Here is a 27,713-nt window from a genome sequence, read left to right as displayed (position 1 = left end):
GGGCAGAGAAGAAGCGGGAGAAGACAAGCAAGAAACGAACGACGACGAAATCTCCTCAGAACACACCTTATATCGGCCCCCTCCCGCTCAACGAACACTTCTCTCCTCCCCACTCGCCCTCCCATTGGACCGAAGGCCCCATGTGACTCCTCGTCCGCTCCCGATTGGACAGGCGCGCGGTGGGCGGGGCCTCCAGCAGGGGGCATTTGTGGCTCCGCCTACGGCTTCACCTCAGACTGCGTGGTTAATGGCGACGGTGCTGGGTCGGAGGCGGAGCGCGGATGACGCCAGCTCCCCGCCGATTGTCCACGGTGGCGCGGTGACATCACCTGGACCCGCCCCTGGTACAGGAAGTTGAGCAACATGTCTCTGCAGGGCTCCGCCCACCCCTGACGTCGGCCAGAGCAAGATGAAGGAAGCGAGGCGAGGGCGATGCGGTGTGGTCGGCGGCGACGTCGGCGGTGCAGTCGGTGGTGTAAAAATAACGGAAAGAAAACCTGACTACTAAAACAACTTCACAGCGCAGGAACATTTAATTTCCCATTAGACTAGGGTCAGGACCCGAACTGGCAACATGTACTTACCGAAAAAACTGAGCAAAAGGACCTGAATGTTGAGTGCGATAGCTTTCCAAATCCGCAAAATATATATTATATTATATATATATATATATATATATATGTATATATATATATATATATATATATATATATATATATATATATATATATATATATATATATATATATATATATATATATATATATATATATATATATATATATATATATATATATATACATACATACATTAATATTTCGGCATGCCCCTTTTTTTGTTCCACCATCAGATTTTTGTTACTGCATGAAATGAAACAAGCTTTGACATATATAGTAATGATATTATTGTCTTCCTTAAGAGGCCCCTCAAAATTCATTTTGATGATTATGGTAGTTAAACAGTTCATGTTCATCCAACTTTTTATTATTATTCCTACTGCACTTCATTAGAACATCGATTGTGGATGGATGCACAGATCCCAGGAGAACAACTATAGCTGTACAGAACAATTCATATTATCGATGGATAAAAATGATATTTAATTGATATTATAATAAATTGTTTATTTAAAATATCTTCAAATTTTGTGAGTTTTTAGTTTGTTGTGAAATATTATGTCCTCGGGTCTCCGCATAGTGGCGTACAGGCTTAAGTCGTACTTCTGTTTACTACCGTAGAAAATCACAGAACCATCCGATCGACATGCTGTTAACAGTTTCAGAATCAGCTAAATTCTACAACATATGAATATGGAGACGAAACTGATCCGGCCAGCTAAAATCTACAAGATATGAATATGTAGACGAAACTGATCCGGCCTTTTGGATCATTTTAAAGTAGGGTGCCCTGTAATTTTAATGCGCTCTATGGATCCTCCGGAACTCACGAATGGTACACGTTGTGTAGTCACTAAACTACGCGGTAATGTCATCGAAGTAGAAAACCTGAATGATAATAATCAATGGATAAAAATGATATAATATATTGTTTAAAATACATTCATGCTATCTGTCTTTTACCATATGTTGCCAGTGACGCCCGTTGAAGACGGGCACCTTTACTAGTGTGTGTGTGTATATATATATATATATATATATATATATATATATATATATATATATATATATATATATATATATATATATATATATATATATATATATATATATATATATATATATATATATATATATATTCGACTGTGGATGCACAAAAGAGCAATCAACACGGGCGAAGCCCAACTGTTCTTTTCAGGGCAGTAACGAAAAGAGCAAACCGAACTGACTTGCACATCACATTTTTCCTCTTGCACTACGCCGCACCCCCACGTTGGATTACACTTGCACATACACTTCCACACCTTAGACATCCCCAATATTCCTCCCACCTCCTTTTTCCTGAGCATTCTGGGTTGCGTTGGCCTACAGGCCATTAATCCTCATCTGTTTCTTTCTCTCAGGGCTATCTCTAATTTTCCTCGGGTTTGTGTGTGTGTGCGTGATGGTACCTGTCGTAGGGTTAAGTTATGATTGTGTAAGAAATAACAGGATAACTCTGCTCTGTGTCTCCTTTTGTAGAATTGTTTGCCTTTTGCCACACCCACAAATTCCTTGCTTTCCCTGCTGTACATTGCAATAAATCCCATTAAATGTGCCACATAATTTTCCTCGCAATCTGGTTTTAAATGTATGTGTTGCTTAGAAATGTTCCCAACTAGTTTTTGTCTTCTCCTCCATTGGTCCAACATTGCCCGCACCATGGATGGTGCGTGACCCCAGTAACCAGGCTTGATCAAGCCTGAGTTGGGACGTTATTCCACAATAATCTGTTACATAGCCTGTACGTACTTGGCAGCTCTGCTCGGATGCACCTGATCCGGAAGGTAATCTGGTTAACACAAATACGTACCAAGGGCGTGTTCCCCAGTAAGGAGATCATGTGTCCTTAGGTAAATAGTTTGTCAGACGAAGGACACTAAGTCACGTGGTCAAGTTATTGGCATTCGCGATCGTTTAGCGACCTGTCGCAAAACGAAGTTATTCGTGTGCGATGGCCTGTGATTCCCAGTGAGTCCGGAGAAGAACCCGAGATAGCCCCTCCCTCACGATTCCCCCGCAATGCCGGGCAGTTGCAATATTATTGTCAAATAATAAAGTAAGATGAACCATCATGTCCAGGATGAGTACAAACACAATCAGTGATGCCAATATTCTAATCTAAAATTTTAGATCACTGATTTAACATATTGATTTATTTCCTTGCAGGTTCAGGAACTCTTGGTGATCAGGTGATTGGATTTGTAACCAAGCTGGATCAAGCATACAGATATATAATTTGGGAATCAGATGGAGTGGTCGTGGTGGTGGTGGTTGTGGTGGTACTGTTGATGATGGTAGAAGCAGTATAAAAGCTGACACAACAGATTAATTTATAATTCTGGTCGAGTCCATGAGTCAGTCCGAGTCTGCTTCGGCCACAAAACGGCCTCGCATCAAAACAGACTTCACCCATGATTTAAGGCTTTGATGGACCCAATGGCCTGCCTGCTCCTGTGTTGAAATTCCTTGAAACATGGAAGACCAAATCAGCTTGTTCTGGTCACCTACCCAACTCATCCACCATGTTACATCTGAATCCATCCACAACGTTCTGCAATATCATTCTCCATATCATTTTGGCCCCTTCTCTTATTGGTGAAGAATGACTAGAATTTTTTTTTTTTAATTCTCATATCCAGATTCAGATCCTCACCAAAATCAAAACAGTTTGTCCTCATCACAAACCCAACCTGTCCACAAGTTTCATCCGAATCTGTCCATAACTTTTTGAGATATCCTGCTCACCGACACAAAGACAAACAGACAAACAAACAAACCAGTATACTTACAAATCTTCGATTTTGCAAGTAACAAACAGGTGAAAACATAATGTCCATTCACCTTCAGTGGCAGAGGTAATTATCCTCATTTTTATAATAATTTGAAGTCAACAAATGATGCTCTCCACATATGAGGTGGATTTTCAGATGACAGTAAACACTTGTGTTATGTGGGGGTTGGGGAGGGTGGGGGGGTAAGTGTGGGAGGTTACGTTTCCTCTCACCAATAAACTCACGCGTCGTGTACTGAAATGGTTTACCGGAATCACAATCGCTCGCGGTACGAAACCAGAGTATTCACTAGCCCTCATGTTTTTTGCGCATTTCTTTACTTGGCGGATACTGAACTCGTTACTGGGGATGGGATATTCCGGGAATTTTGGAATCGATTAGAGTCCGAATACCGTTTTCTCGGAATCAATGGAATCGAGTGCGATTCCGCGTACCTTTTTTCGTTTTCTTTTCATTTGGTTTTGGGGGATGGAGGCCGATTAGATTTCTTCTGCAACATGCAAAGAACAACAGCATGCAAATTCCAATCGCTCTCAAGATAGTGTACCGTGACTGTAGAATGTAGAGGAACATTAAAATTATTATTGATTAAAAATAAACAAATTGAAGTCGACATTAAGTAAGAAAATGGCTCATTACAAATACTAGCTGAAGTGCCCGTCTATGACGAGCCTCCACAAATAGCATAAATATTCTCTTTCAGCTCATATAACCTTGTTCTGTTATCTCATTAGTTTCAAACTAAATTATTTTGTGTGTACATATACCTTTACAATTGAATTCAAGCTTAAAGTTCCACCCCCCCCCAAAAAATAAAAAAAATGTACTGGCATACCCCAACATTCAGGGTTCAGTTATTCGCAGACCCCATGTATTCACTTTTTGCTGAACTGCTTCGCGTATTCACGTTTTTTTGTGGGTACATTCACGGGATTTATGATTTTCCCTTATGAATCATGAACCACTGGGAACCTATCCCCCTTTTTCCCATTGAAACAATGCCCCGGCATTCGTGACATTTTTTAAGGAACATATCCCCCGCGAATGTCGGGGTCCTAAAGTACTTCTTTAAATTTAAGAAAAATGCAATCCCTGGAGTTTCACCGACATGATATACACAAAAGCGCCACATGACGACAACGGCGATTGTTGGAGGAGGTGGGGGGGGAGTATATCCGAGTTAGGAAGTTAAATTAGCTTCACAGGCATGCTCGTGTATATTCAAGCACTTTCTGTAACCAGGGACCCATTAGACAGTCAGAATGAAGTCGTCTTGTTTTTACATATGCTGTGAGAGGCGGTATAGTTAGATGTAGATGTGAGCTTGAGAAGCGTGATTCATGCATGTCTTCTCTGTATAACCAGGCAAGGTAAGGAGAGGGGGGTGGAGGCAGAGAAACTCACGATGTACATGTGGGCGTTCCGTGTGCAGCTTGATACACCCATTCGCGGTCTGAGGATAAGGGGTTTAGTGCGGCACCGGTCACAACAAAATCACAGAAGTCGGGCTGCCATTGGAGGCCTGGTTTTTGAGGCCTGGAAAGCAATGCACTATTGTTTTAGGCTGCACCGTTGACACCATCCCCACCAGTGTGCTGTCATCACAGCAGCGTTACGCATCATTGGCCGGTGCAGGACCATGAACGAAGGATACTTGAGGGGCACTGGGCATAGCTGTGAGGGAGAGGTGGTAAAAGGCCACTGATAAATGCTGACCGGGTGGTGGGGATGGAGTTGCAGGAAAGTGGTTGAGAGCAGTAGGAATGAGTCAACAGTCGAGGGCAGAATACCCAGTCACAGTTGAGACCGTCTATGGTCGGACCCCTGCTTGCTATCGTGAACTGCCCTGTCATACCCCTTTGTTGATCTATGCCATGCTGCCCACGACAAACACAATTCCTTTGATGCCCCTGCCTAGCTCTCTTTTGTTTGGTTGAGTGGTTGAAAGCTCATGGCATGGCACATTAGGTTCATACAATCTGTAGTTAAGTGTGTATTTATTTCTCCATTTATGGTCAAAATCGATTTTTCATCTGGGATACCTTTGTTTATGTTGTCTTGTCCTAAATGTTATTTCTTAAGAATATGTGTCCGCCTCATTCCCACCTCCCATGCTCGTGAACTGTTTCAGCATTTTGGTAATCTTTGAGGAAGAAACATAAATTAGAACAATTACCTGTTTTTGGAGACTGGTGGGATACAGATTTTGTCCGAAAAAGGAACTGCACTTCTCACTCAATGGTAAGGTCTATTAATTTGGTGATTCTCAAAGAACATCACACCGGTGTGGCAAGGCCACATGAGCACGCACCCTATTCACACGAAAACATTGAAAATTAGAAATAGAAAGTTGTAAAAAAAATGTTGGAAAAAATACTTTTCAATCCATTTCCTTGAGAAAACTGAGGCTCATGAAAGCAAGGTTTGACAGTTGGGTAATGGGGAAACAATAGGGCACAACCAGCAAGGAAATGACAAACAGGAAAGGAAGAGAGAGACAGAGAAGGGAGGGGAGGAAACACTGAAACCATCAAGGAAGGTTGGGTTAAGAATGGTTAATTGGGGTAATAAAGATCACGTGATGCCATGAGGTGGTGGTGCGCTGCCTGCTTAAAGCCCTGGAGGAAAAAGTGAGAAATAACGGCCTCTGGAAGGTGGTTCCATAAACGGGAGAAACAAATATCAAAGGAGATGAAGTGTGCAGTCATCCTCGATTTTGGAAGTTTAACGAGAAGCGGGTAAACTGGATGAGCATGTGCATCCTGCAGTTGCTGGGGAGATTCAGAGGACTGAGAGAGCAGAGGGAGGAATATTAGAGCAGAGGAATAAAAAAACAAAGAAACAGAGAGGCCACTGACCTGCCTGTGACCTTGTCCTTCAGCATCATCACAGGAGATTCTTAATAATGTTGAGAGCTTTACATTCCACAGAATCCAGGAGAGAGCAATGTGATGCTGGGGTGCCAGCCCATATGGAAGAGCAGTACTCCATGGAGTTACGGATGAAGGCCTTGTAGACAGTGAGCAGCTCTGATTTTCCGAGGAAAGACTTGGATTGACGAAGGATGCCCAATCTGCGGCTGGCTTTTGATAGCAGCTTTGCTGCGATTGGCCCAGGAAAGGTCATGGCTGATGGTGAGGCCTACACTTCAAAAGCCTGCAACTCTTCCAGTCACTGTTTGATGTCTGGCTAATAATACAAGTGTCCAAAAGTGAAGCATATGATTTTCGAAAATCCAACATCAATTGCAAAATGGTTTGATTGAAGCAATGAAATGTAATTAATAGTTAAAGTTCCAATTATTTTTTTTCATACAATAGAAAAACAAGCAATATTACAATAATTGCAACTGGACAGTTTTATTTATTCATTCCTATGCAGCCTGTGGTTGCTTGGCTGCATCATTTTCAGGGGGCATACATAGCTGTGCCACTGATGCAATGCCCCGTTACCAGTAAGCTGGTACTGATTTTGCCGACCTCGGAGGGATGACAGGCTGAGTCAACCACCTGGTGCTAATTCAACGACAGGACAGGGGCTTTAACTCAAGACCCTTAAGATCCTATGCCAGCCACTTTAACCATTAAGCCAACACTAGGCCTAACTAAAGAGTTCATATAACACGATACCCTGCGTTCAAGTATACAGTCCGAGTACTGTACTGTACTTCAATTTTACGAAAATAATGGTTTTAAAGATAGTTTAAAAATTTCGGAAGTTTGGCACGATTGAAGTCTTATATATCACCATATTTTACATGTATGGGCGTAGGTGGGTGGGGATGGGGGAAGTGGGGGGACGTGTCCCCACCCCAAAAGTTTTTTTTGACAAGAGGGGACAACAGATCGATTGTCCCAACTTTTTTTCTCAAATATAACAGAAAATACATTGCTCTGTACAATCCACAGGCCCAGTTGCGGGATGTTTTCGAAATGCATCATCGAATTATGTCTTGAAAATCAATATTAACTTCCCCCAACTAAGTTATCTCTTCAATTAATACTGTGCTGGTGGGCAGTATATAATAAAGGAGACCAGTATAGGTTGTGCGTGTGCTAGATTTCATTATTTGATGAAAGCACGAACTGCGTGGTGCGCACGTGCTGAAAATGTATTATTGTGGGCCGGGGGTCAGTGGCGATAAACGACCACGAGGTGGAGCAGTGGAGTCGTCTCCCACAGAACACTCGGAATTTAGGTCGTGACTCTTGGATAAGTCTGAGAGTTCACGGGTCCCTTAGCGGACTGTGGTCGCCAATATTTTGACTGCGTGGGGTAGGGTTAATTGCCCAATTTCAATATACCCAAATACCCACGTCGTCAAACTACCAGGGAAAACCACACCCTCGACGGACCTCGGGCGGAACGGACCGTTTACCGAGCCCGATCCGGGTGTAAACCGAGCGGGGGTTACCAAGATCCATCGGTCCAAATGGCAACTTACCGGCCGAACAGCCTTACTAATTCTCAAACCCGCATCATGCTAGGCCAATGAAGGAAAGCACGAACAATGAACTGGAACATTTAACAGGGGTTTATTTATAACAATAATCGGGGAGGGGAACACAGAGCAGAGTTATCACGAATAAAAGGCAGGCAATGCACAAGCAAAGGAAAGCACTTACACAATTCTACTTATAGGACGGCGCCACACACACACCACACACGAAATTGACTTTGTGGGTATATTTTCGGCAGAGCCAGGTACCTCCCCGCCTCGTGCGATTCTCGTGCAATCGCCACGATTCTGCAGAACGCAATCGCCACGATCCTTGTCTCCCCAACACTGGTCCAGAAAACCCCACTTCTTCTCTTGAGGTGGGAAGGGCTTCTTTTCCCCGCCACTCGCCTCCTGATTGGACGGTGAGTTGTCAGGCGACTCGTGGCGGCCTCCCGATTGGCAGGGGCGCGCGCGTGTGGTGCTCGCCCTCCGCTCATTGGCTGGAGGAAACACTCTCTGCTCCTCCACGGAGCGGAGCTTCGACCCGAGGCGACGAAGGCTCCGCCCACGTCCTCAGCCAAAAACACGTGCGTAATGGCGACCGGGTCGAGTGCAGGAGCCCGGCGCGCTGTTGTCATCGTTGTTGTAGTAGTAGTTGTTGTTAAAAGATCTAATTAACCTGACCATACAATAATTCGTAGCGCTCACATGTAATTCCCATTAGACAAAGGGGGGATTCTAACTGTAAACACATACTTATCGAAATAACTAAGCTTAGGGACTCTGGCTGTTTGTGTGCACAAGGGTTCCAAATCCGTAACAGTATCACTTGCATGTGAGTCCTGATGTGGATCGACATTTCTACTGCAGTGCTGTGTTGCTTCGAGTTTTCTTCTAAAGGAGTCTCTCTGCTCCCCAATTTACTCTTTTTCAGCTTTTTTTGTTTGTTTTCTTCCACTGCAAACTAAATGAATACACATGTGGATACCAAGAATTTTTTTTTTTATTTCAACAATTTTCGGTAAGAAATGGTGCGTTATTTGGAAAAAAATAAAAAAATAAAAAAAAAACTGCAATTGTGCCAATATTCTTGGTCACGACTGTGTTTCGTTAGTCATTCACACTTAGTCAGCAAAAACAAAGCGTGACGTATTGACGCTTTCAAAGGTGAGAATGCACACACTCAATGCTATGGATAAATACATAATGTTTTATTAGCGCCTCACATACCTGAGAGGGATGGAGACACCACGTGCGTCGCTCTCCCTTCCCGCGCTTTCCACCTTTCTCATCTATTTTACCTCATGCTTCCCCCCCGGCGGGCCTTCGTGCAGGATTTCCCGCTCACTTTCAATTCACCCTCACGATGAAAACCAAACATTTCCTGCTGCTCTAAAATGCTAGTGTTTCCACATCTCGAAAGAAGATTTTAAAAAGAACGAACAATAAATTACATTCATCGAAATGATTTTAACGTAACCAAATGTGAACGATTTAAAAAAAATAAAAAAATACACTGCTGTGAACTATGCCGACATGGCCGAGCAATAACGCACAAAGAGAAATAATTTTAAAAGGAAGTATAATCTATTTCCAGCGATTGGAAGTTAGCTCGGTAAGAGAGCATGAACTTGTGTAAATGTTTGGAAACGTTTTACATGTACTTATCGAAAATGTTTAAAAAATAACGAACAAATGTTGTCAATTAAGAGTGAAATCTTCACTCTGCACCGACTGACAGCATGCGTTCCAAAAGCACCACGTACCAACCAACCCTACCAATCGTTCATAACGGAAGTGTCGACCTGGAGTGTGTTGCACCACCAATAAGCTTGCTATCGCTTGCCAAGCCTGCCGTTCCTTATCCGTCGTTTCGATGAAGTGCTTGCTTGAGTACTTAAGCCACTTGGCAAGCACTCGACGAGCTTCTTGGTAATTGTACACACCACACGATATCATCCTTCTCTATCCCACACATTGATGATATAAACACTATTATGACCTCGGGTGCAGCATCACGCAGAAAATGAAGTTCAACATTTTAATAAATAACAAGGAAAGAGATGCAGGAGGAGGCCATTCGGCCCATCATGCCTGTCCCACATCAGCACCAAACCAAATACATTCGTTAAAATTACGTTACACCAAATAACAAATTACCAGTTGATCATCCGGGTTGTTCGAAATAAAAAATGAAAAAAGGAGGAGGCCCTTTTCATTTGTTGTTGTTTTTTTTTTTATTCCAAAATGGCTGCCGGCTTTTGGTACCCAACAAATCATGTTCCCTTCACACCAGCTTTTATCTCCACACCCCTCTAACCCCCCAAAAAAAAGAAATGACATGAGTCATACAAACAAATATGACGTGGGTCAGTACCTGATGGTAATGTGCACACTCACAACTACTTGGCCTATTAAAAATACAATGCACAGTTCTAAACAAATCTATGTGTGTGTATGTGTGTGTGTGTGTGTGTGTGTGTGGGGGGGGGGGTGGTGTGTGTCCTCCATCCATCCATCCATCATCCATTGGGACCATACTCTGTGCAGAGCATTGGTGCCGCCGAAGCAGTCTCCTTGGCTATTGGACACATTCCTGGGCAGGTCACCACTTCAACACAGTACACCAGCATGCTGGCACTCATTTTGTCGACCTCAGAAAGATGACAGAGTCAACCCCACCTTGTATTAATTCAACAGCCAACTGGGATTTGAACTCACGATCCTAGGATCCCAAGCCCACCACCCTAACCATTAAGCCAACACCAGGCAGTGTCCTCCATAACAACAAAACCATGAAACCTAGCAGTCTGAAACTTTGCATGCATCATGAGGGGGCTGGAACAAATTCAGTTCTTCTCTGTCAGGGTCTGAGATCATTTATTAACAGCAAACAACAACAAATAACAACAAACATGTGCATGGGAAAGAAGGAAATACAGGACAAGCAACTTCAAACACGATCCTCTTTCTACTCAAAATGCACATAGCAATGCTCTTTATACTATTTTGGACAGAAAAAGACAGGGGAGGGATAGACATCTGGCAAGGGTAAATGGAGGGGAGGGTTGACAAGCGTGAAGTCGTGTGAACACCAGTTCAGCCTTGAGAAGAGGGTGATAAGAGAGTTAGGACAAAACACAGAGACCCAGTGGATTACTTTCTGCTCAACAATGAGATGCCAGCAAAACATTCTTCTCTTCAGCAGCTGGGCAATTTCATTTAAAAATTGGAGATACCAGTTTTGGTTATATGTATTTCAGTGAGATAAAAGCACATAAGAATTAGTAAGATACAATTCTATTTTATTCTGTGTTCAACTAAAATAAGCAAGCGAATATAATTGAGAATATAATTTTTATATAATTATTTTTCTTCCACATCCCCCCCTTTTGTCCTATCAGGACAAATTTACATAATTGTACTACATGTGATCACCATAACCCATTCCGAAAGGAGAAAAGATATCCCTTACACAAGTTTACCCACAACAATGGCAGCGAGTGCTCATAGGAGAAGAATGTTGGACAACGGCCATCATGATCGCGTGAATGAGCGTGTTTCCGCCTAGTTTACGGCCTGTTCATCTGCAGCTGTCACGAGTTGCAAAGGCGTGCTACCCGAGGCCAGAAGATAAGCGGGTCATGGTGTAGATAGAGCAGCACCCAACAAGAAACACAGTATCGGAGCTCCTTGAGCTAAAGAGGTTGATCCTGGCAGGTACATGCTTGGGCCTGACATTGGGTTGCAGATGACACTGGGTTGAAGGAGGTGAAGAGGACTCGAGATCTGACCCAGAGATCCAGCCCCAGCAGAATTTGGGACCTCACAGCAGCAGTTCGTACAATCAGGTTGATTCGCCAAAGCGAGCTATGCACGTTGGAGGCAGCTGCGATGACTCCACAAGCCCTCCCACACTATTGGGTTCACGTTGCAGATGACTTGCCATATAGACCTTCAGGGCCTTCATTGTGCATTGTGCGACCATGGCAAGTTCACGGTGTATCTGCAGAGCAAGGGTTTTGCGAGTGTGGTTAGAGTCTTCCCCAGTCAGGCACCATGCAACGGCGACATTAAGAATTTGCCTTCTCGGGGTTTTTGTCCAACCTTATCTTCAGTGGGTTTTTTTATTATTATTTTTTGCATGCTCGTCTCATCTCCTCAGGAAGGGGGTTTTTTGGTGGGAGTTTTTTGTATACCTTGTCGAGGCTTGTATGAGAGCAAACACACAACACACAGCAAGGGGGGCATGAGACAAGAGGGGTGGGAGTGGGAAGGACAAAACAGTGGGGAACAGAGACATTAGGAGTTCTGTGGAAGGGAGAGGGATGGGGCAGGGAACATGGGGACATTACAAGATGGACATTACAGGGACTTTCAGGAAGGAAAGCAGGGGAATTGAAGGAAGTGGGCTTGGGTGGATTATCGGGGGTAGAAAAGATCGAGGATTTGGATGGGGGATGATAAGAGGTGGTGGTGAACAGCTCTTTTAAAGCCTGGAGGGAAGAATGGGATTGAATAGAGTGAGGGAGTTTATTCCAAAGGCGGGAAAAAAGAGGAATGAAAGAGTGAAGGTGAGCAGTGATTCATGATTTTGGTAGTTTTACCAGAAGGGGGTTTTTGGTGGACCTTGAGCGCCCTGCGAAAATGTGGTGGGGACAAATCGCAGAGAGAGCTGGGGGGCAAGGCTGGAGAGGAGACGGTAGAAGACAGAAAGACCACCGACCAGCCTGCGGTGAGAGAGTGAGAGGCCTAAAGACTCAGCCTCATCGCGGGAGATGCCAATGATCCGAAATGCCTTGGTTTCCACGGCGTGAAGCCGAGAAAGGTGAGAGGCAGGAGCACCAGCCCAGAGGGTAGAACAGTACTCCATAAGGTTGCGGATGAAAGCTTTGTAAGTGGTCAGGAACTCAGGTGGGCCAAGGAAGGGCTTTGCACGATGGAGGATTCCCAGTCGGTGACTGGCTTTGGAGACAAGGTTTGAAATGTGGTTTTCCCAGGAAAGGTCATGGCAGATAGTGAGACCCAAAAGCTTGAAAGAAAGGACTTCTTCCAGAGGATTGTTGAGAAAGTGGATGGGCGGGGGGGTTCTAAATGGTCCTTTCAGAGAGATATAGTGAGAGTGTGAGATTTGTCCGGATTGAAAGACATGTTCCACGTGTTGGACCAGTTTGTGATTTTACCCAGATCTGCAGTGAGCAAAGAAGCTGCTGCTTACCGGTCTGAGGGATGACAGATGGTACGGCAGAGGGTGGAGTCATCAGCAAAGAGATAGAGAGGATTTTCCAGACAGTCGGAGAGATCATTGATGAAAACCAGAAAAAGAACAGGGCCCAGAACGCTACCTGGAGGAACTCCAGCCTGGACAAGAAGAGGGGATGACAGAACTCCATTTAGGGCCACACATTGACTGCGACAGGAGAGGAAGTCTGTGAGCCATGAGTGGAGATGGCCTTGGATACCATAGGAAGAGAGTTTGGTGAGCAGAGCAGGGTGCCAGACCATGGCAAAAGCACGCAATATGTCTAGGGATATGGCTCTGATTTCATGTCCGGCATTGAGGACCTCCATACATTGTTGGGAGAGCAGAAGCAGCATATCCAGGGCAAAGAGACCTGGTCTGAAACCAAATTGAAGATCAGAAATCAAGTCATTGGAGAAGAGGAAGGACTTCATGCCTGAAGCGATGATGGATTCCATAACCTTGCTGATAATTGGCAGAAGGCTGATTGGTCTGTAGTTGCAGGGAGCTGTTTTTGTACTTTTTTATGCAGGGCAGTAATGTTTGCTAATTTCCAAGCAGATGGCAGATGACCTTAAGCAAATGAGAGGGTGAATAGAATAGAGAGAGGGTGAGCAAGAGCAGAAGAGCAGGTTTTTAGGACACGTGGGCTGATGTCTAGGGTGTTTCATATTGCAACTTTTTTGAGCTAGTCAAGTTAGCTACCCGTCGTAGCTTTCCAATATGGATACAAACCCCACTCGCCGATTTTTGGAATTTTCCTCCCAAAAATGGCCACCGGCGGCTATTTTTTCCAAAATGGCGGCCTTTTTCGCGTTTTGACACAGAAATCGACTCCTACACCTGCTAAAATACGTTAATGTTACTTGATATGTGTATGTTTGTTGATGATTATGATTGCTATGTCTGCTAGCAGTCGGCGACTAGACATTAGACATCGAATATGGCGGAAAAATCCAAAATGGCGTCCAAGATGGCCGATTTTTGGCCACTGGAAAGTTGTTCCCTCCAATGTGGGTTCTAATATGTCGAGTTGAAGGTTTTTGGGTGTGCTGAATTCGTTTTTATGCTCTAAAATGCAGTATATCTGTCACAGAGACGTCTGCGGGGGTCATGCTCTCACGTTAAGAAGTAGTTCTTGCAAGTCCGAAGAAGAATTTTGAATATTCTCACCCTCATTGATATCAGAAAATAACAATTAAATATTCGAAGGTCAAACATGTATTTATTTAACATGTACAGTATATACACGAATTACTAGTATACTAATGCCATAATGAATGTTCTAATATGACTTCATGTATGCGTACCTATCAGCCTCGATAATCAATAATATTGGCCATGGCATGGCATACATGGCTGTAGCGACATTTCAAATTAAAATTTCCATAGTTCAAAAACATCAATGTTCACACTTCGCTTCATATAGTTATCTACATTTTCTGAAGAGTGGATTTCGTGTATCCAGAATAATTCTGCCTGTGCCACTCAACCACTTGAAGCAAAGCTTGCCTTTGCTGTTCATCCCTCGTTTTGTCTATAAAATCTGAAATCAACTTAATTCTACGCTCTGCAAGGTCGTTAACTACGTGAACATTGTGCACATAGTTTGCGAATTTTTGGTAACCATCACTTTCTGGCCATGTGCTTGCAGGCTCACACATCCATTCTACATCCAGTACATCATATAGTTCAAGAAGATTGAATAACCGCCACGAGTCGTCATCTATGAAACTGCTGAGACACAGGTCACTACTCTCATTCTCATCCACGGCCGGAAATTTTGGCTTTCCTGAGCTGAGTTGATCATGAGGTAATCGAGGTGTCTGATGCAACAGTTTTGCCATCGTTTCTTGCTCATCTGTGGGCACGTTGGAATCAGCAAGAGCGAAAATTACCAATTGCGGTGTCAATTACCAATGGCATTAGTATACTAGTAATTCGTGTGTATACTGTACATGTTAAATAAATACATGTTTGACCTTCGAATATTTAATTGTGATTTTCTGATATCAATGAGGACGAGAATATTCAAAATTCTTCTTCAGACTTGCGAGAACTACTTCTTAACGCGAGAGCATGACCCCCGCAGACGTCTCTGTGATAGATATACTGCATTTTAGAGCATAAAAACGAATTCAGCACACCCAAAAACCTATAACTGGACATATTAGAACCCACATCGGAGGGAACAACTTTCCAGTGGCCAAAAATTGGCCATCTTGGATGCCATTTTGGAGTTTTCCGCCATATTGGATGCCTAATGTCTAGTCACCGACTGCTAGCAGACATAGCAATCATAATCATCTACAAACATACACATATCAAGTAACATTAACGTATTTTAGCAGGTGTAGGAGTCGATTTCTGTGTCAAAACGCGAAAAAAGGCCACCATTTTGGAAAAAATGGCCGCCGCCAGCCATTTTTGGGAGGAAAATTCTAAAAATCGGCGAGTGGGGTTTATCCATATTGGAAAGCTACGACGGGTAGCCAACTTGACTAGCGCAAACAAGTTGCAATATGAAACACCCGACTGATGCTGTCTGGACCGGTTGCAGAATCTGAGTTGAGGTTTGACAGCAAGCTCTCCACCTTGTCAGGAGAAAAAGACAGAGTCCAGGGACAGTTGGGTGCGACTCGTTAAGGTGGGTAGAGAAAGTGATGGGTTTTGGACACAAGATTTGGCTGCAAACACCGAGTTTAGGCATTCAACATTTTCACGTGCGGTATCAGCAGTCCTTGCAAACACTTTCAGAGATGGTCCTGGAGCACATGGTGAGGTGGTGACATGGAAATGCAAACAAAGGCATGGCAGGTATGGCAAACAGAGTCAAGGCAAAGGCAGAAAAAGGCATGGCAAATTCAGACCATGTAAGGTGCAGTACAACAGGTCGGCGCATGAAGCTGGCCAGCCTTGGTGTGGTCTCGTGAGGTTGTGGAGGGAGTGTGGTGGCGTTGGCCGGTCCGAAGACGGGCTCGGATCTACCCTACGGTCTCCCCTCAACTTATCGCCTTTGCCTGTCCTTGTCCATACCCAACCCCATTAGCTTGTAACAAAAAAAAAAAACGAAATTTAGACGTTTTTATTTTATTTTATTTTTTCATAATTCCAAGTGTCCCTAACCCTCCTACTGTCCATGTCCGGCTAACCTATCCTACCTGCCTACTCCCAACCCCTAAGATCCTTCTTGATGGGAATAAGGAACAGACAGGTGGATCTGTCTCGAGGCCCAATGGAGCCTCAGAATAACCTCCACAGATTTCAGCAATCTTTGCAGGGTGGATCCAGAGGCCTATGTAGAGCGAAGGGATGGATGGTGCTAAAGGGGTACAGATTTCCTATCTGTCCTATCCTTTATTAAACTTTAAACTATCCCCGGGGCTTTAGAACACGCCTGTCTCTTTAAACTAGCGGTTCGAGCAACCATGATCCCCGTCGCTTGTGTTGGTGTCTGTTATAAATTTGGGCCTGGCCCTCAAATTTTCTCTCGTGCCCTTGCAAGATTTTGTGGCTGGACAGCGTGGCTCAATTGGCAGGGGTTCCCTTCTGTTGAACTCGAACTACGACACCCCCGGGCAGCTGAGGCTGTCTCCGAGCCTACCTACTCCATATGAACATGGGGAGTGCCCTTCCTGGCTACTCCCCCGTATATGCCCACGTGGCATTTCTGTTGCTCTGGGTCCCATTCCGAGGGTCGCCCATACCCATTTCACTATCCCGGTCGCTTGGACCCATGGCCTACTCTGGACGACTTCTCGTGCCCGGGGTGTCCTCTACTCATTATTCACCTTTCCACAGCACGCTCCCAGCCAGTCAATAGACTCCTGCACCCTTCAAAGAGGTTTCGTGTCTTCTTCCAACACCAACAACAAAACGACCTCCTTTTGGTAAATTTAACTAACCCACTAACTAACATTACACTGACCCCGGGTTCCCTTGGGTGGGATTCACTCCTCCCCCCAATCATTCATTCACACCATGCATACCACATTCACTCCATTCAGACTTGGGCCCGCTGTCCCACTACACATTCACTCATTATGCTTCTTTCACTTTGTTGTACTTTTTCCACACCAACACTGACACTGGCACTCTACTAGGTACGTCCCCCTAACGAGCTTGTGCTCCCCGTCATCCCTAATTCAAACGCACGTTCCTTTTAACTCTACTGCTAAGCTACATCCCCACTACACGGTCCATGTCTGTCCGTATCTCCCAAAATCCATTTCTAAATCGAAACTAACATTCCCTCTAACTCGTTTTACCAGGCCCCATGGAGGACGGCTCATGCCCCCATGAGGCCAGTCTATCTACGCTAACCCTTCCCCTAAACTAGTGCTCCTTTGCCCGGGCACCAGGATGTTCGCTACATCCCGGCGGGGAATCTTGTACTCGGGGCAAGGCTCTACGAACCTTGCGTCTTCGCCAGGGCGGCGGTTTTCGACACGCACGTCCCCCCCGTTTGGGCGAAAAATAACAGCGTAACATCGCCCCGTTAATCGCAACCACTCGTTCTCGAGCTGTCCGCCATGTGAAGCACCGTGCGCCACTCACTCGGATTTTGTGCTGCAAGATCCCCGGTGACGTCACTCGCACACGAACCGCACTGAGGCTTGCAACGCAAGCGGGACCGGCTGTGTCATCCCGGGGACCCGCTCCGCATGTCCCGTGAACAGTACTCACGGCGAGCAGCAAGTGGGCTCACATGGGGCCACGTGCTTTCCAAATTCACACCATCGTCGCCATTTTAACCGTGCGCGTGCTGGTTTTGTACCAAGCACGACATGTTTCCGCGCCGGCTTCCCAATCCGAAATCGTGCGTGCTTGGGCCGCCCGAAAAACACGGAACGGACCTCGCACATAGCGTCCCGCGGAGCCGGCGCGGTCTCAAAAATAGCTCCGTCCATTACACAACCCAAATACCCCGTCTGGATCGGTCCGAGTACCATTTTCACACATGCACTCACACATGTCATGTCACTCGCATCACTCACACGCTCCAACACACACTCTAGGACATTCACATCGGGGGCTCGTGTTAGCCCAAAGGATCCTGGGGTTTCTATACCTCCCAAGCTCGGCATGTGCTCATTCGCACCATGCACCCGCTCGACCTCGTACGGCCTTACTGGACTCACCTCATCACGGCCTGCCTCGATGGAGCATACCGTCTCCCCTCGTTCCTGTGGGAGGTTGATCCGACCCTCGCATTGGGTCCCGAAACATTCCACCCGCTCAACCTCAATGTCCCTTACCAGTTCTACATGTGTGTATTACTCTTTTACTTTAGTTTCGTGCAATTTGTTCCCCTCTTGATTTCTGCATCTCCGTCATTATTTCTAAATCCTGCGTCTCCGCTTGTGACCCTGTTACTATTTCTGTCATCCCCTGCTCGAGTTTACCGGTCTCTCCCCCAATTATTACAGCGTCGCTCGTCCCCTCGACCTTACCCGTCTCCATTGCGGTCCGAACAGCCGTTTCACTCCCCCCTGACTCGGTCGTTCCTCCACGTGCAGGCGCCATTTTCCAGTCCATGGCCCGCATTTCACCTTTCACCTCCTCCAGACTTGCCTGCAGGTTTAACCCCATGCTCTGCATTTCACCCCTCAGTGTTTGCATAATCTCGTCCATTTTGTTGTTCTGTTCTTTCGCATTCCGGTCCATTTTGCTTTCCAAACCCCCTTCATTTCTTGCATTGTTTGCATATTCACATCCATTCTTTGCATCAACATCTCCATCAACTGGCCAAAGTCAAATGGCTTTGGCGGAGCCTCATGCATCGCCGCTGCCGCCCCCAATGTTACCTCTGGGTTTGATTGCAGGGGAGGGTCTTCCTGAATGGAGGTGTCGTCCTGGACCATGGATTCCCCTAAGCTTAGGTCTGAACCTACCAGCTCCAGCCCGTCTTGGCCCGCTATGATTCGTGTTGAGAATAATTTAAACGCTCTTAATTTGGAGGGAACGGTGGAGGGGGGGTTTGCTCCGCGTACCCTGATCCGAATCCTGTGAATTTCTCTATGGAGGCGGAGGGGTTCTAGTCCCGCGCCAGACACAAATTGTTGTACTTGATGTCCTGTAAATTTCGTTGTGGAGGCGGAGGGGTCCGTATTTGCACTCCTGACACCAATTGTTGTAGTTGCCGGGTTCGGGGGCGAGGAACGACCGCCAGATGGAGCAGTTGGGCCGTCTCCCCTCCTAACACCCAGAATTGAAGGTCGTCACTCCGGATAACTCCGAAGTCCGCAGGTCGCTTAATGGACTGTGGACGCCAATATTTTGACCGCGCGGCTAGGGTCTTTTTGTCTGATTACAATTTACATAATTATCCGCGCGGTCTAGCTACCGGGGACGCCACACCCTCGGCCGGCTTTGTCCGAACCGAGTCGCTGTTACCGACTCGGATCCGGCGTAACCGAGTGGGAATTACCAAATCCACGCCGGTCCAAATAACATTTACGGCACAATCGGCCTCCCTGTTTCTCAAGCCCGACCCATACTGGGTCAATGAAAGAAAACACAGACAACGAACTGGAACATTTAACAGTTATTTATTTACAATAGGCAATAGGGAGGGAGACACAGGGCAAACTGAATCACGAATATAAATGCAGGCAAATGTACAATGGCAATCACTTAACAGTTTTACTTACAAGACTGGCCACAGACGGACACACACACCCAAAAAGAAATGGCGCCAACTGGCCTTTATTCGGACCCTCCAGGCATGGAGGATAGGCAAGCTGGGGGGTTAGAGTTTGGTTGGGTGCCAGGCCACCTCGTGCGGTTTTACCGACTCGCACTTGTGGAGCTCGGACTACGTGGAAGGAAACGGGGATCCCCGCTCGAGCGCTCCAACACAACCCACCACGATGGGACTCGAACGGTGGGAACGAGCGCAGCCAGGATCCTACGAATGACCCGGCCAGCCACGAACAATGACCGACAACCAGGAGAGCCCAGCAGACCAGACGCAAGGAACGAGCTCCAAGGAACCAAGGAACCCCCGGATACAGCTCGCGATCCTTCTTATCCCTCCCCCGTGTGGGGTGGAGGTATCCGCTCTCGGATAACTCGCCTCCGGATTGGACGAGGTGTTTTGTTTTCGGGTGTCGTGGTGGCCAGCCGCGATTGGAGGAGGGGCGTGTCGGCGTCTCGGTGCTCCTCCCCCGAGAGAGGCCCTGTTGTCTTCTCTCGTGTCGACAGGGGAGACATTCTTCTTTGATGGGGCGGAGTCAGAGCTCCGAGGCGAGGGGGCTCCGCCCACGTCCGTAGTCAGAAATCCGTGCGTTATGGCGCAGTGGTGTGAAGTGAAAGTTGGGCGGGTGAAGCGCCTGTTCGCCCGCAGAGTGGGATGAGTGAAATGAAGGTTTTGTTAGTGTTGGTAGATTTAAATGTGTAAAACACCTGACTATAAAAGAAACCTGCAGCGCACACATGAAATTAACCCATTAGACATTGGGGAGGGATTCTAACTATCCACATATACTTAACGAGATAACTGAACTGTGGGACTGCTGACTGTCTGTGTGCAAAAGGCTTCCAAATTTGTAACAATATTACCACACACACACACACACACACACACACACACACACACACACACACACACACACACACACACACACACACACACACACACACACACACACACACACACACACACACACACACACACACACACACACACACACAGTGTCCTTTTGTTTCTTTCTATTCACGGAAGCACCAAACAGACTCAAAGAAGCTCAGGGAAGACATAGTGCGGGCTGATATGGAATTCCGTAGGATTTTTGTGCTAAAATTGATTTTTTTTTTTTGATTTGGTATCATTTTGGACCAAAGTAACAGGAAATTTTTGTGGTCCAAATTTTTCAGGTCCAGGAACCCGTTTTTTCGGGCCCTTTTCAAAATGGCCACCATCATACAGGTCGAGGCTCATATCTCAGTCACTAATTGATGGATTTTAATGATTTTTGTGAAAAATTGGGGTTTTTTCAGGGTGCCGAGTCCAATTATGAGGGTTCCAGATTGATTAGTGGTAGGAGGCAATAATATTTTGGCAAGGTCAAGGCTACAAATGCAAAAAAAAATCTCAACACAAACCACTTTTTGGTGAAGTTTCAGCTTACTCATAGCCACAAAACTATACAATGACGAGAACACTAAATATCAAATACTGGTACAAGCACTCAATGTCTATTGTGGGAATAGACACCAATAAACAAGATTCCTCTTGACTTGTAAGAATTTCTCATGGAAAACAAAACGAACTCAACACAAATTACTTTCCTGCAACGTGAAGAATGATCTCATAGCCTTAAAACTATACAAGCACAGTAATATTTAATATTAATACAAGTACTAAATGTTTATGGTATAAAAAGAAGTCGACACCAATATGGAAGATTACTCTACATGCTCTAAGATTATTAGATTATTGGACTATCTACACAGACTAGTCGAGGCTTGTTAGATTTTCTCAGACTATCTACATGTATACAGCCTTATAGCTCATTGTCATCCTGATCATCATTGTCTTGCATTTGGTAGTCAGAGAAATTGTTACAACCTGAAGTGAAATATTTGCAGAGAGGAGTGCAGGACAAATTGTTTTTGGTGCAGGAACAATTTCCTTTACATAATGTTCGACACCCGCATTTTACCAGCTCAAGAACGGCACAAGGAGCAGGGGCAGATAGACATTTCAATGGAATGTAAACTCCCTCCACAAGCAGCCATCCATTCTCTCCTAAGTGAGGAAGATATGGATTTGGAGAGACATAGGATTTGTCTGGCATACATATAAAATTTGTACGGACAATATGGGGCATCAGAGTGCTGCGAGTGGGAGGAAGCATCTCAGCCTCAAGGTTTTTGATCTAAAGAGCTCCCATCGGACAGCAAGCAATGTTGGTGGACCCTTTGGTGAATACACTTTGCAGACGAATGTTTCTAATGCTTTTACTTCTTGTGGAAGTTCCCCATTCACCAACTCTGAAGATGACAGGGATTCTTTGCCAAGGTTGCGGAAACAATCAATGATGGGGTTATCATCTTCTAGTGAGATATAGGCATCAGCCCATCTTTTTTTTCGAAATTCCCATGAACTTGCCACCCCAATCTGCTCCAGTGAAATTGTGTAGGCCTATGAGACCCTGGGCCTTATGTTGACCGATTATCTGCACACATCTTCGTACATCTATTTCTCTGTACTTTGCACCGATACTAGTGCAGAACTTCAGCTGAGTTAAAGTGCCAAGGCGACCATTAGAGTCCAGGTCCATCAAGAGAATAAAACACATCTGTATCAGGGGACAGTACATGGATTTCTCTGAATGTGTTGTCACGGATACTGTCAAGAGCATGGAGAGGAATTAAGGTGTCGGCCTCCTCATGCCCATGGACCTTGAAGTCTTCTTGAACTGCATAAGGGGAATTGACCTGCACAAGTGTGTTGTAGGCAACCATTACTTGCTTCAAGGAGCCTTCAAAATGCTGCAACAGAGTTTGAGCTAGAAGTTCACATAGTTTTTGAAATTGCTCAAATCACCACTGAATTTCCAATGTCGATGACTCATGAGCTCATCCCTGAGTCCATTAGCCAAGCTAACCAAAGCATTGACTGAAGTATTCTGTGCTGCTGCATGTTCAACTGCCTGGCTGACTAATTTTGATAAAATCACTTTTTCGCTTTCATTTTTACGAACAGATTTTACAAACTCGACATTGGGAAGATATTCTTGAATCAACTATTTTAGGTACTTTTGATGGTTGCCACAATAAAGCTGTTCTATGTGATGCTCTTCAAGAATTGATACATACTCATCGTTGATGTCATTCATACTCAGTACAACACCACCAACAGAGAGTGAGGCTTTGACTGATAAGAGCAACAGTTCATCACAAATCTCCCGAGTAATCTTATCCTTGCTGACACTGTCTGAGAATGTCCGTTGAGCATATCGTAAGCATTTTTTATGATAATACTTTTCCTGGGCAGCAGCATCCCCCTACTGTTCCAAGCCAGAGACACATACCCTGATGGTGTCATCCTTAGTGTTGCTCTTGATAGCAAGCAGAGTTTGACCCATAGGGTCACTCAGAACACGATGGAGCTCTTGTGAGTCAGATGGTGTACAAAACTCGCAGGGAGAAAATATACATTTCACCTCTTTTTGCACAGTTTGAAAGCGCCTTGGACGGGTCTCTTCTTGGGATTTCCCATGACGGCCAGGGCCTCTTTTTGATGAAAAATTAGGGAGAGAGAGATTCCTCATGATCCAGCTTCCTCTTTCTAGCTCTTTAAAAATGGTCTTTGTTCACAATTGGCTTGCGGCACTCACTACGATATCGATCATTCTCTAGCTGAAATTCATCTAAACTACACAAACGACCTACAAGTGGCTTGAGCTCATTCTCTCCCAATAATACACGTGCTCTGCAACATGCCAATAAGTCAGTAATTTTGTTGACACCAGGTTTCTTGACCAGTTTCTTCTGTGATGATTCGCCTGCAAGGCATACAATGCAGCTATTCAAGAGGTCTTGAGACATTGTATGTGATGCTGCACTGTTACATACTCAGTATTCTGATCCAACATCTGAAACATAAGAAAAATGTGTCACCATAAATTCAACTTGATGTGTATACAATTTAATTACCAAAATGTGCATCTAGTAACATTATAAACTAGATTTGACTGTGACATTCATGCATGATCCAAACATCATAGTTGACTATATATATAATGTGAGTCATCTTGCTAAATGATTATCTTGATGCTGATAATGTATAATATGCATCTACTAATTATGCCGAAAATTTGTTCTGTTACTGAAGCGCCACAACACCATTTTATGTCAGCTATATGCTTATGCCCCTCTCTTCCCAACATACCCAAGACCCTAACCAAATGAACTTTACCTTTAATAGGTCTGATACCCTCATAATTGGACTCAGCACCCTGAAAAACCCCCAATTAGACACAAAAATCATTAAGATCCATCAATTAGTTACTGAGATATGAGCCGAGACCTGTTTGATGGCGGCCATTATGAAAAGGGCCAGAAAAAAACGGGTTCCGGGACCCGAAAAATTTGGACCCTAAAATTTTCTGTGACTATGGTCCAAACTGGTATCAAACCCACAAAAAAAAAATCAATTTTAGCACAAAAATCCTACGGGACATGTTTTTCGTACATATCAGCTTGCACTAACAATGGTGGGAGAAACGGGCAAAGGAGAGCGGACGGAGCTTTCTCTCGCCGAGCAGATCAGGTGGAGCTCAGCTTTGAGCCAATGAAAGGGGGGGTGAAGTTTCATCCAATGGATAGAGGGTAAGGTCGGGGGAGGGGTGAAGTTTCATCCAATGGATAGAGGGTAAGGTGGGGGGGGGTGAAGTTTCATCCAATGGATAGAGGGTAAGGTGGGGGGGTGAAATTTCATCCAATGGATAGAGGGTAAGGTCGGGGGGGTGAAGTTTCATCCAATGGATAGAGGGTAATGTGGGGCTTAATTCTTCAGCGAATGGGAAAGCTTTTGAAGCAGAAAAGAATAAGCGTGAAAAACGTAGCAGCCAATAGGAAACAGCCGAAGCGTTTCTCGACGCAAACAAGATCAGCTCGCGCGTTTCTCCGATGATTTCATTTGCTTTCGTTTGTTGTGAGAATCGTTGTGAATGGTTCTCTGGTGATCACGATGGCCGCCCGTACGAAGCAGACCGCCCGTAAGTCGACTGGTGGAAAGGCGCCGCGAAAGCAATTGGCGACCAAGGCGGCGCGGAAAAGCGCGTCGGCCACAGGTGGTGTGAAAAAAACCACATCGGTACCGGTCTGGAACCGTGGCGCTGCGCGAGATCCGTCGCTACCAAAAGCCCACCGAGCTGCTCATTCTCAAGCTTCCGTTTCAACGGCTCGTCCGCGAAATAGCACAGGATTTCAAGACCGACTGGCGTTTCCAAAGCTCGGCGGTGATGGCGCTTCAGGAGGCGAGCGAGGCCTACCTGGTCGGTTTGTTTGAGGACACGAATTCGTGCGCCATTCACGCCAAGCGTGTCACCATCATGCCCAAGGACATCCAGCTGGCTCGACGAATTCGCGGCGAGCGAGCTTGAACCGCTCGTCCGAGTACACAACCACCACACGACCCAACGGCTCTTTTCAGAGCCACCACACAACCCAACGGCTCTTTTCAGAGCCAGCACACGACCCAACGGCTCTTTTCAGAGCCACCACACGACCCAACGGCTCTTTTCAGAGCCACCACACGACCCAACGGCTCTTTTCAGAGCCACCATACTACACAACGGCTCTTTTCAGAGCCACCACACAACCCAACGGCTCTTTTTAGAGCCACCACACTACCCAACGGCTCTTTTCAGAGCCAGCACAGGACCCAACGGCTCTTTTCAGAGCCACCACACAACCCAACGACTCTTTTCAGAGCCACCACAACACCCAACGGCTCTTTTCAGAGCCACCACACTACCCAACGGCTCTTTTCAGAGCCACCACACTACACAACGGCTCTTTTCAGAGCCACCACACTACCCAACGGCTCTTTTTAGAGTCACCACACAACCCAACGGTTCTTTTCAGAGCCACCACAGCTTCCTTGAAAGCGAAATCGACTTTTCATGTAATTCGTCACGTCGTCAACACCTTTGTGTGCATCTGTCAGAGGTAAATGGATTTTGTGAAACACTTTGGGTTGTTTTTAATAAACAATGGAGAAGATCAACACGTGGAGAGGGAGCTTCGATGAACAATGGGTGCTCGCTGGGTCTCCACGGGACGGGGTTCAACCATGGTTGATCGTGTCCGTGTTGACGAGGCGCACGTACATGTACGGTCCAGTGCACGGTTAATAAATATGAGGAGCGCCCCGTGTTTGGTTTCTGAGTGAGGAGGCCGAGTTACAAAGGAAGCACGAAGAGTCGTGTACGAGGCTTTCCTGACGCAGCACCGGGTTCACAGTGAGACGGGGATCGAGTGTCGCCGATGCTGTTTCGGGAAGGTTTTCGGTGCCTCTGAAAAGAGCCGTCCGACAAGAAGAGAGCGGGAGAGGAGAGTTCTTGGGCCCTTGAGTGAGGACGAACCGTTTACTTGTCCCAGTTCTTCTTTGGCAGTTTTACGACCATTTCCAACACCCACTAGCCGACATGATGTTTGTGCGCGACGAGGAACCGAAATATAATCACCAAACAGAATTCATTCCCCACGACACGTTTAAAATGACAGAACGTCTCAACATCGGCACAGATGTGGGATCAAGAGGCCGACACGCCTCCTCTCGTTCCAGCCAATGGCTGCCGGCCGTTCTCGAGCAGCACGAGCCTGTGCTCCGCCTCCATCACGTGGTGACCCACATATTTACATACACACTCCCGTTATAAAGGAAAATGCTCTGCTCGATGATACATTCCTTGTATTGGTCTCCGAGTGATCTCCAATTTGTTGTTTCTCTGTGTTGATCATGCCCGCCAAGCCTTCCCAAGACCCTCCCAAGGCCGTCGCGGCGAAGAAAGGCTCAAAGAAAACCGCTTCCAAGTCGACACGAAAGTCCGGCGGGAAACGGCGCATCAGCAGAAAGGAAAGCTACGGCATCTACATCTACAAGGTGCTCAAACAAGTTCACCCGGACACGGGGGTTTCCTCCAAAGCGATGAGCATCATGAATTCGTTCGTCAACGACATCTTCGAGCGCATCGCGTCCGAGGCGTCTCGTCTGGCGCATTACAACAAGCGCTCGACCATCACGTCGCGGGAGATCCAGACGGCGGTGCGTCTGCTCCTTCCAGGGGAGTTGGCCAAGCACGCCGTGTCCGAAGGCACGAAGGCCGTGACCAAGTACACGAGCTCCAAGTGAGCTGCTCGGACTCGCACCACGTGGTTCTCGTGTCAATCCCCAAACGGCTCTTTTCAGAGCCACTCAAACGTTTCTTTAATGGAGTGCGACCTTTGCTTGTCGTGTGTCCTTGTTGAAGGAGTCAAGTCACGACGTGTCACGTGTGAGGTGGTTTATATGAAGTACAGTTCAGGTAATGTGGGTAACAGTGAAAGGTCGAGCACCATGATCAATATTAACATGTCTTGTACTTCATGTGCTTTCAAACACCCTCGGTGATCTTAACAATCCTGATGATAATTCATGACCTGGTGTTTGTGTGTGTTGGTCGAGGCTTCTCCTCCAGTTCTGACCCAATCACATCCAGACTTACTACAGGGGATCAGGTTAACCCCAATTAATGTAAGGGCGTGTTTTTATTTTTGTCGGTGGTCTTGGGGGTTGAGGGAGTTCGGGGGTGAAGGAAATTCTCTATGTAAATGTGTATCGTGCAGTGCCCCTCCAGGTGGGGGAGGGTATCACAAGTCTCCACCATTTACAGTACAGTGAGATGTTTTGAATTATAAACAGTCGGTATGTTTTTGCTTCGTGCACGTTACCAGGGTCATTTAATATATATATATATATATATATATATATATATATATATATATATATATATATATATATATATATATATATATATATATATGTATACACACGTACAGAGACGTCTCTTGCCTATACACCG

General features: G+C 45.7%; 1 protein-coding gene and 1 pseudogene across 1 annotated transcript; both read left to right on the top strand.

Annotated features, from left to right (window-relative positions):
* The first annotated feature begins 24,199 nt into the window (after positions 1 to 24,199).
* Positions 24,200 to 25,993, top strand: LOC147017892 (histone H3-like; annotated as a pseudogene).
* A 509-nt stretch (positions 25,994 to 26,502) lies between these two features.
* LOC147017891 (histone H2B type 1-P-like) lies at positions 26,503 to 27,609 on the top strand. The gene has a single exon (XM_085896957.1). It carries the CDS (start codon positions 26,612 to 26,614, stop codon positions 27,002 to 27,004), a length of 393 nt encoding a protein of 130 aa, XP_085753083.1. The 5' UTR covers positions 26,503 to 26,611; the 3' UTR covers positions 27,005 to 27,609.
* Positions 27,610 to 27,713: the final 104 nt, after the last annotated feature.

The sequence above is a fragment of the Eptatretus burgeri genome, chromosome 10 (genome assembly GCF_056783735.1).
Source record: "Eptatretus burgeri isolate ZD-2024b chromosome 10, Ebu_testis_v1, whole genome shotgun sequence".
NCBI classification, from domain to species: Eukaryota; Metazoa; Chordata; class Myxini; order Myxiniformes; family Myxinidae; genus Eptatretus; species Eptatretus burgeri.
Note: the sequence above shows the minus strand (reverse complement) of the source record. Positions and strands in the feature narration are given on the sequence as shown.

Bases quoted from the DNA above. Each gene is read 5' to 3' on its own strand.
- LOC147017891 (XM_085896957.1), top strand. From the start codon at position 26,612: ATGCCCGCCAAGCCTTCCCAAGACCCTCCCAAGGCCGTCGCGGCGAAG.